The sequence below is a fragment of the Macrobrachium nipponense genome, chromosome 24 (genome assembly GCF_015104395.2).
Source record: "Macrobrachium nipponense isolate FS-2020 chromosome 24, ASM1510439v2, whole genome shotgun sequence".
Lineage (NCBI taxonomy): Eukaryota > Metazoa > Arthropoda > Malacostraca > Decapoda > Palaemonidae > Macrobrachium > Macrobrachium nipponense.
Window position 1 is genome coordinate 71061310 of NC_061091.1, and position 10353 is coordinate 71071662.

The window sequence follows — 10353 nt, forward strand, 5'->3', positions numbered from 1 at the left end:
ATGGCTTAACTGTCACTTCATGTCTAAGCCTAAGCAACACGAAAAAAGACTTGAGATCAAACTCCTGCTCGACTCCATCCAACAGCTCAAGATGCGGAATATTGTCTGAACAACAGATGCCCTCCAGCCCCTCCTGCTCGCTGAAGCCCTCACGGAGAGGGGGCCACACGCCAGTGGCATCTTCACCTGAGAGATGAAGGAAGCGACGGGCAGATAAATAATAAAAACGAAGGAATACCATGAGAAGTTCTATGCTATTCTGTCTGACCCCTCAAAGTTTGAACGTCTCACATGGAACCCCATGGAAGACATCAAAAGGGATGCCAACCGTGTCATCAGTGCCATAAATGCGGCAACAAAACGCCAGTCCCACCTTCCCTCCGCCCATCCAAGGGGACTTCAGGCTTGGTTACCTCTATGGTAACATGAAAACCGATAAGGAAGGCAACCCTCTCTGCCCGATTATCAGCCAGACGCCTGCCCCGAATTACGCCTTGGCCAAGTGCCTCAATCAAATTTTGACTCCCTACGTCCTGAGCCGCTATAGCCTGAATTCATCGATGGAGTTCCTTGAAGAAATTCGTGACTACCCCGGCACTCGCATCATAGCATCCCTCGACGTAGAATCCCTATTTATCAACATTCCCATCGACAAGACCATTAACATCATCATGGATCGTGTCTACCGAGACCCATTGACGGCCCCATTCAATATCCCAAAAGCCTCTTTGCGCACCTTGCTGGACATCTGTACAAAGAGGGCCCCCTTCTCCACCCACCGAGGACAGATGTTCCGTCAGAAAGATGGCGTTGCCATGGGCTCTCCTCTGGGAGTCCTCTTTGCCAACTTCTATATGGGTGCCATAGAAGAGAGGGTCTTCACCAAACCAGCACCCCGCAAATACGCCCATTACATAGACGATGTCTTTGTGCAAGTCGACACCGAGGATGAGGTAGAAGCCCTTCGTCGCTGATTCCAGCAATGCAACATGCTAAACTATACAGTCGAGTTTAACACCAACGATCGGCTCCCCTTCCTCGACGTCCTTATAACGAAGACAGACAGGCTCCGCACTTCTGTCTACACAAAGAAGACAAATTTAGGAATGTGCCTCAACAAGGATAGCGAGTGTCCTGACAGGTTTAAGAGCACTACCGTCAGGGGCCTTTGTGAAAAGGGCCCTCTCCCATTGTTCTACCTAGCAGGACACACACCTCGAGCTTGATAGAGCTTCACAGATGCTTGTAAATAACGGATATTCTAATAATCTCATCAACCGAGAAGTGCGCACCGCCCTCGAAAGATGGTACCCGAAGACCCATGACCCCGCCCCACCAAGAACATCAAGATATATTATTAGGCCTTCATGCACTCTCAATACTCCGAGGAGGAGAAGGCGATGAAGATGATCATTAAGGAGAACATCCTCCTCATCGAAGAAGGCAAGATGGTGGACTCTTAATATACTACAAAAACCCGAAAACAAGAGACCTAATCATGAAAAATAACCCCTCACCGCCATCAGGAGGCCCCCTCAGCCAGACAAACGTAGTATACCAATACATATGCCCCGACCGAGGATGTCCTGGGAAGTAGATTGAAATGACTACCATGCGTCTTGCGAAGAGAAACTCCTGTCACGCCCAAGAAGGGGCTATCAAGAATCACGCCCTCATCGCCAACCGAGACACATTTTCCCGCGACTGTATTATCCGCAACACCATGATAATAGGGAGAGCACCCGACCCTCGCCGTCTGCGCCTTCTGGAGGAGTTACTCATCCAGGGGCAAAAGCCCTCCATGAATACGACGCAAGAGGCCTTTTTGCTCCTGACCTGCATGCGAAGGAACACTCCAGTAATGGCAAACTTCACCATATCGCCGCCCGAGAACGCCCCAATTCAAGAGGAAAATAAAACTGAAGATGACATTAATACCATGAATAATACTAGCAATGACATCACACGGCCTTTGACCAATCAAAATGAAGCCCGGCATGATGTTATAAAGCTGACAAGATCGGCGCGCCGGTTGAGCATGCACTCGGGAGCTGGCTTCAGCCCGCAGCCAGGCAGCCAATCAAAAAGCAGCTCCCCATTCACTAGCCAATGAAAAGGCAGCAGCACGAAGGCCCCCACAGCACCACCACAATATAAGCAGACGGACTCAACCTCACTTTTATCCTTCTGCGCATACCTTCCTTTAGCCCCACTTAATTCCTTCAAAAACCTAATCTTCCTTCCAAGGGACCCCCTCAATCCTACCCTATCCCCCCCATTCATGTTCATGTTCATGTTCTCACTTTAGTCCTTCACCCACCTCCGCCCAAGAGGATGTCTGAGGTTTATTCAGACGAAACGTCGCGGCCCCACGAAAAGAATAGAAAAGGAATAGAATTTAACATCAATTCTACATGCAGTAAACTCTATGGGATATGCCCGAATATTTGACTACCCCTACTGGAATTTTTTACCAATAATAGTCCAATCGTTTTCACTATTACCCAATTGAGATTTGTCAACCTTCGGTGCGTTGCTCACCAGTTTAAGCAACAATGAGAAAACAATAATTAGAAAAATAGAGAAGAACCTTTATAAAATTAATGCAGCTGAGGCAGCAATCACTTTTAATAATAATAATAATAATAATAATAATAATAATAATAATAATAATAATAATAATAATAATAATAATAATAATAATAATGATAATAATAATAACAATAATAATAATATATACAATTTCAGACATATATACAGTATTTACAAATTTGGCAAAGGTTCTTCAATCAAGTCACTACAGTAAACAAATGTAAAATCCCAAACCCAGGTAGAATATATAATCAGAAACAAGTAATGTCCAAGATAGTATGTGGCTATGTGGCTTTCATAGCTAAGCTGTATGCCAGTGAAAAGACACTATTTAACACATAGCTGAATAATGGGGCAAGTGAGGCTTTGGATGTGACCTGTCATTTTCCGAAGTCATCATCTGACGTGAGGATAGGATGCTTTCTCTTTGCAATGCTTGTTTGTCTCCTGTTGTTGACCACTTTTTGTTCATGAGTGCCTCAGCATGTCTAGAAGATGGTCTAACTTCTCTTTTGTCAACACCTTTCTCCTGGTCTGAAGCCTCCTGTCCTTTCAGTGATACGCAGTGTGACACGTTAGGTTAAGCATTATGGGCTAGTGTAAAATTGGCCTAGGCCTATATTTGAGGCAATAATAACAAAAGTGACAACTTTAATTTATATTTTATAATAATTCGAAGCATCTTACTTACTGACTATTTTTATACATTCTAGTAACATTCATGACAGAAATTATTTTCTAAGCCTCTTTCCTTGAAAATAAGAAAACAACATGGATAGCTTGGTTATTTTTCGGTTTAAAACACACCTACCTCTTACCTTATTCAGTATATATAAAAATATTTATTTTAGATAAAACACAACAAAACATGAAACTTGCTCTCAACACACAACGTCTGCAAATGCTTAATAATCGGAGGAAAAATTAATATAAATATGTTAAGGCATGAAATTTCTCATATCAAGTAAAGATGACCCAGCAGTTTTTTTCTTCTTCTTCTTTCTGTCTATAAAAACACAACCTAACAAAACATTTCTTAACCTAGCCTTAATCTAGCCTAATATATAAAAAAGCTTTAAACTTACTAGTTTTCATATATGTTAGGTTAAGAAATTTACGGTTATTTTTTTTCCTAAAGAAAAACGAAGAAAACTACTGGGATGGCAGTATCGCAAACCATCAGCAAGGGACATCTACCCGATTAGGCTAATAAGGTAAGAAAAAGGGGGCGAAGCCCCCAGCTAGGAGGTTAGTTTTAGTGGAATTAGCTAGGCTAGTACATCCCATCCTTGCATGAAACATGATATTCTTCATTTTTCCTACTGTTATTATCTTCCGTTATAGGTAACCCTCATCCAAATACTTTTTACCAAAAAAAAAAAAAACAAAAAAAATACTTGTTTTTTTTCCATCTGTCCATCTGCCTGTGGTGTTTGCATATGGTAACACTGCATCTTGGGCTTTAGATAGGTTCACTATGTGTAAGTTTTAGGTAAATAAAAGGATATCTGGGTGTACATTTGCAACTGAAAAGTGTTTCAATAATGTACTGTATGTGAATTACACCGTTAATATTCTAAATAAGATATTGCTATTATTGTTGAAAATGGAACTATCTAAAGCCCGGGACGCAGTGTTACCATACGCAAACACCACAGGTGGGTGGACAAATGGAAAAAACCCATTTGCCCCTATTGACTTACCCTAGTCCTAGATGGGGGCTGCAGCCCCCGCATTCCATATCCCCGTACCTGTATGTTTATGGGTACAAATATTTTCCACACAAGATCCCCACTGAGTGTTATGCTTGGTACTGTATGGAAAGGAAACGCTGACTGACTGACTGACTGACTGTCCGATGATTTCATTTCTGAAGGACAAAACCAGACTATTAATTGACATCTTTGTTCTTTCTTACTTTCGGTGAAAAGGAGATGACGAATTTCCGAAGTCTTTCATAGCATATTAACAATAAACCAAATTGGAAAGCAATGGAAAATCAAACGATACCTATATATTGAAATCGATACGGACCTAAACTGCAGGGTAAAGATTTACCCAAATGACCAATGGCTGCAGCTGTCTCCCATCCACGGCTTCTGTTGTTGTTGTTTGTGGTTTATAAAGGCCTTTAATGCATGTAATAGGTATGCGCTGAATAAAACATATTCCTTACCTGTAAACAACAACAAAATTCCTGCTATAAACACGATGCAACAGCAACAGCTACTCGTTGTAATTCCCGAAACGTCTTATGCACCAATTCCTGATTTCTTTGATGACTCTACTCTCCTTAATTCTTTCCGATATGAAGGTCTTATATTTATTATTTATGTTCTTGTTCACCATTTGTTTCGTTGCATCAGGACTCTTTTTCTTTAGTTTCTCAAATATCGATTGATAAGTTGCATTTCTTTTGTGTTTGTCAGTTTATTCTTGACTTTTTATATTTAACAGACATTGCTACGATTGTAAATCTTGAAGAACCTCGACCAGAACTCTCTATCTATCGAAAGTGTGACATGTTGAACGATATCCTCTTCTGTGCCGTTTCTTGATAAATGAACCTCCTACTATGAGATTCAGGGCCTCTGTAACACGGTTTTTTCGCAATAACTTTTTATCTATGCATTTCATAAATATACCGCTTATTCAGAATACATATTATATCTACACATAAATTTTGAGTGTATTCTGCAGGTTGAATAAATTTGGTACTTATAATGCAAAAGTGACTTTTTTTGAAGACGGGCCAACTTCCTGAGAGAAAAGGTTTCGAACGCACTCGTTACGTAACTTATGACAGCATTTCTTCCCTCTTTCTCGATGGATGATTGGCTATACGTAACGAAGGCTAAACCTCTGGCAACAATGACATACAAATTTAAATACAAGCAAAGCAGTGCACCTTTATGAACTCTGGAACCTCTCCAATGATAATTGTCATAATGTACAAACCAACAAAAATATGTTAATAAATACAAAAACACTTTGATTATTAGTCTAACTCCCAAAATAGGTTTCCTAAGAAATTAGTCTACTTTATAGGTCACAATCAGATTGACAAGATGTAGGGAATAGTTGGTAATTTTCAAAAACATAGTAGACAACTTGATTTGATAATGCTATATCAATGTCAAGCAATTTTTTATTATTGGCTATCTATTACTTACTTTTCTTTTAGGGTTTTATTCTCACCCTCCATCAGACACTAAGAGTCTGTTCAGGCGGGCCTTGATGTGTGAAAATAATTTCTTTCCAGTTTATATTTTGCTCTGTATCTTTTCAATATTCGCTAGCATTTATATTCAGGCTTAATAGTTTTCTGATCACTATTATAGCACTGTCCAAAGAGATAAGTCTTCAGGTTTCTTTGAATGCTGCACATTTTTGCTATTCTTGACATTCAAGTGGAAGGTCGTTGAAGAGTTTCGGTGCCAGGCATAACAAAAAAGTTCTTCCTCCTATTGTCAATGAATTCCACACTCAGTTTATCGAATAGGTCTATATGGGTCAATCAAGCATGTCTAAACTCTTACAGCAGCGCTAGTAACTTGAGAGTACGGGACCAAGCAATCACGAAGATATTTAGGCTACTTATTTACTGAAAAAAAAAAAAAAAAAAAAACCGGTACCGTATATTGGCTTTAAACCTTCACCAATAATTATCGTCAGAATGATGACTTGATGAGGCTCTACCCACTTTCGCCTCGTTATAATTCAGGATAACACTGAAGGCTACCATGGGCATTGTTGGATTAGAAAATTTAACTTCTGGCTATAAAAACTAATTTCTCGAGTAGTTGTAAGAATGTGCTAAAACACCTGATCCTTAAGGACCCAGCAGTTGGCCTAAACGTTTAATCATGGTTATTACTGCTATACTGTTGCGGCACTACTGCTACAGTTAGTATTACTACGCTAGCACTGATACCCCACCCCACATCTATGTATCGTTCCGCCATTCATAAAGTCTTTGGGTTTTCAGAGCCGATGGAGTTTCTGTTTGGTGGATGGGCTGGGCGGGGCACATTCCAGTCAAAAGGTTTTTACGTTGCTTATATACGTAATGAATGTTTTTCGACTCTTGGCTCGTAATCATTGGCCATGGCGTCGACTAAATCATTTTTACTCTATAAAAATTAAAACTATCGGGTTTAGGTTATTGGTAATGCTGACAAAATTTGTGTGGTTGCAAAATATACATATGTCAACTTTCAGCTACATCCGATGCTTTGACAAGGAGCAAAGTCCAAAAAACCGTGTTACAGAGACCCTGAATCTCATAGTAGTTCATCAAATCTCGTCGAAGACACCACTCAAAGTCAGCATATCAGTTCTGGACGACTTAATCTGGCAGGTTTGTCGATCCGGCTTGACTGCCGGGCTTGATCAGGTCTGACTTGACTCAAAAACACCCCACTCACATTCAAACTTGCTTAAACCCCGCCATTTCGATCGGGCAGTTACAGATCCCATCTGACTTGAGTGGCCGGTCTAAGATTATACTTGACTTGACCTGCTTGAGGATCGGCCTAAGGATTTTAATTCGTCTGATGTCATCCGATTTCCAATGTCCTCCTGACAGGTTCATATTATTGGTTTGATTGATGATAGCAGATTCCAGCATTTTCCTTTTGTACAGACAGCTACTATGCTTGTATGTAAACTCTTGTAAGATATCCTATGTCCATATTTTACCAGTGATCAGGAGCACAGAAGGAAGTGCTCGAATTATATGGCTGCAATGTTCAAATAGTGTTTTATGGTCCTTTTGCCTTCATATTATGCTGTTGTATTACTGTAAAAAGACATTATATATATAATATATATATATATATATATATATATACTATATATATATATATATAATATACTATATATATATGATATATATATATATATATATATTATATTTAACATAGTTACAGCCCACGATGGGAAATTGTTTGTTTCAATCCTCCTTCGTGGCTGTAACTTTGTTCGTATAATCATTGCGATTTCAATATTAACTACTTAATAAAAGTTCGTGGTCTCAAGATGGTTAACCTTGACTAAAACAGAAATATTTAATTACAGAGGTGTTTCAGATCTCCCAGAAACCGTTTTTGCTTTCACATGAACTGATTCGGTTTCATTTTCTATACGTAGGTACTATTAGCATTTAGCTAACAGTTTTGAAAAGCATTCACTTCACCCTCGACAAGCCATTATACAAGAGATAAAATTCAAGATATTATGAGAAAACATTAATGCTAGATACAGCAATAAGAATACAGTAATATCTCTAGATTTCTTGGATGATTTTGCATGGGAGTAACGTGCATTTGTGTTTGTTAGGAGAGGTTATTTATGGCTGATGGTGTGCGGGATGGCGGTTGGGATTCTCGTCTGCTGTACTGCTTCCCATTCCCTCAACACACGAACTTTATTCTTTTTGTTATTTTTCGGTCCATAAAAAATGAATTTGATAAATAAACCATTAAATTACAATAATAAATGCATGTTATTTTCGCTTAACATCAGGTAGCTTTAGTGAAATTTTAGGTTCATTATTCGTATGAGCAAACTTTTGACATTCAAGATTGATAAGTAAATTTTTGTTTCCCAGGAGATAAATAATCTGCTTCGCTGGAATTATGGACTACTACAGTAAGTCCTGATCATCATCTTCTGTATGAAATGTCTGTTTCTCTCGAGATCTCTCTCTGGTATATAGAAGAGCAAATTACTTTTAGTTTTAGAAAGGGACAGAGCTGAGGGAGGTTTTAGTCAATACAAATAAGCTACACGCTATAAACACACACACACACACACACACACACACACACACACACACACACACACACATATATATATATATATATATATATATATATATATATATATATATATATATATGTATATATAACTGAGGGAGTGGGAAGCAGTGTCAGCAGACGAGAATACCAATCGCCATCCCCCACAACCTCAGCCATAACCTCCCCTAACAAACATTCATGCACATTACTTCCAGGCAAAAATCATTCATGAATACTATACATATTACTGTATTGTTATTGCTATATCTAGCATTAACATTTATCATAACTCTTGAATATTATGCTCTGCTTTATACGGGTAGTATATAAGTGTATATATAAATACAGGTATATAAAAAAAAAAAAAAGTTTTTGCTTCTAATCCAAGAAAGAACCAGAAGGAGAGCTAAAACATGATTCTGATGCGGTCACCCATCCAGGGTACTGACCACACCCAAAGCAGCTTAACTTCACTGATCGGAAACCAGGAGTCGTCTCATCTTAAAAGGTCAATATTAGCACAAACCGCAGTAGTAATTATAATAATATATATGTATATTATAAAAACTTTTTGGCGGCTGTGCATAAATTCGATCGTATAGGGGAAGTCCTTATACGATCAGTATTTATTTGGGTTTGGGTCCTAAGCGTCGAGAGTCTTAACCACTCGGGGCCATATCTATTTATGATGGAAGTGTCTTGGAACTGCTACTGTATCTAGAGTTGATCCTATTCCGTGTAAGAAAGGCACCAGGGAGGGCCAAGTCACATCGCCTTAAATTACAATTATATTACGTCTCCCTAAAAATTTATTACTCCCCATACACTTCTGCCACCACCATATCTATTTTCTTAATCAAATCACGCTTGAAAATTCACCTGTTTTTTATATTTAAACTCAGAAAAAGCATTTCTTGAGCGGTCGCTGTCCCAAGCCTTATTCCGGGTAAGAAGGTCACCAACGCCAAATCAAATCGCTCTTAATTTGAATCATTTCAACGTCCTGCCAAATTCTATCATTCCCGAGACAGTTCTGCCACCAAACACACATCTTTTTTTAAATCAATCACTCATGAAATCCATCTTGTATTATATTCAATTCATAGAAAACATTTCATGAGCATCACTATCTCAAGCAGCCTTCCATAGAATCTTGAGTAACACTAGGCCTAAGAGAGCCATGTTATCTAACACAGACGCTTTTCATTTCGCCTCCTCTCCAGCATATACAAAGAAGAAGGACTAAAAGATAAAACAAAGCTGTTGATGGTTCTCATTAAAAAAAATATAGTACTGTAAATTACAGCAGCGATCTCGGGCCATCTTCGTTACACTGGATGTCGTCATTCAAGTTGGAAAGAAGAAAAACAAAAACGCTATCGTTAAGACGGTGAAGGGCTGCTTGGGATAGCGATCGTTCATGAAATGGTTTGAATGCAATTAATATTATCCAAGGTAGATTTCATGCTGGATTTTATCATGAAAAGAGGACTGTTGGTGGAAGAATTGTATCGGGAATAATAAAATTTAGGAGGACGTAATACAATTCCAAATTAAGGGTTTTTGCTTTGGCCCTGGTGCCTTTCTTACACGGAATAGGGTTAACCTCTAGATACAGTAGATATTCCAAGTAATTGAAAATGGCCGAGTGGTAACGACTCTCAACGCGTAGAACCCAAAAGCGAATAAAATCTGATCGGTATAAGGACTTCCCCTATACGATCGGAATTTATCCACAGCGCACCAAAAAGTTGTATAATATACATATATATATATAATTAATTACTGTCGGTTTGTGCTAATATTGACCTTTTAAGATGAGACGACTCCTGGTTTCCGATCAGTGAAGTTAAGCTGCTTTGGGTGTGATCGGTACCCTGGATGGGTGACCGTCATCTGAATCATGTTTCATGCTCTCCCTCTGGTTCTTTCTTGGATGAGAGTCATATATATTGCACCG

General features: G+C 39.0%; 2 protein-coding genes across 2 annotated transcripts in view; both read left to right on the forward strand.

The window, feature by feature from the left end:
• Positions 1–347: 347 nt before the first annotated feature.
• LOC135203429 (uncharacterized) lies at positions 348–974 on the forward strand. The gene has a single exon (XM_064233160.1). It carries the CDS (start codon positions 348–350, stop codon positions 972–974), a length of 627 nt encoding a protein of 208 aa, XP_064089230.1.
• Positions 975–1612: 638 nt separating this feature from the next.
• Positions 1613–10353, forward strand: part of LOC135203436 (zinc finger protein 595-like) — a 12623-nt gene continuing 3882 nt past the window's right edge. Inside the window, exon 1 of the mRNA XM_064233166.1 lies at positions 1613–1858. Within this exon, the coding sequence (XP_064089236.1) occupies positions 1613–1858 (246 nt within the window). The remainder of the gene's footprint in view (positions 1859–10353) is intronic.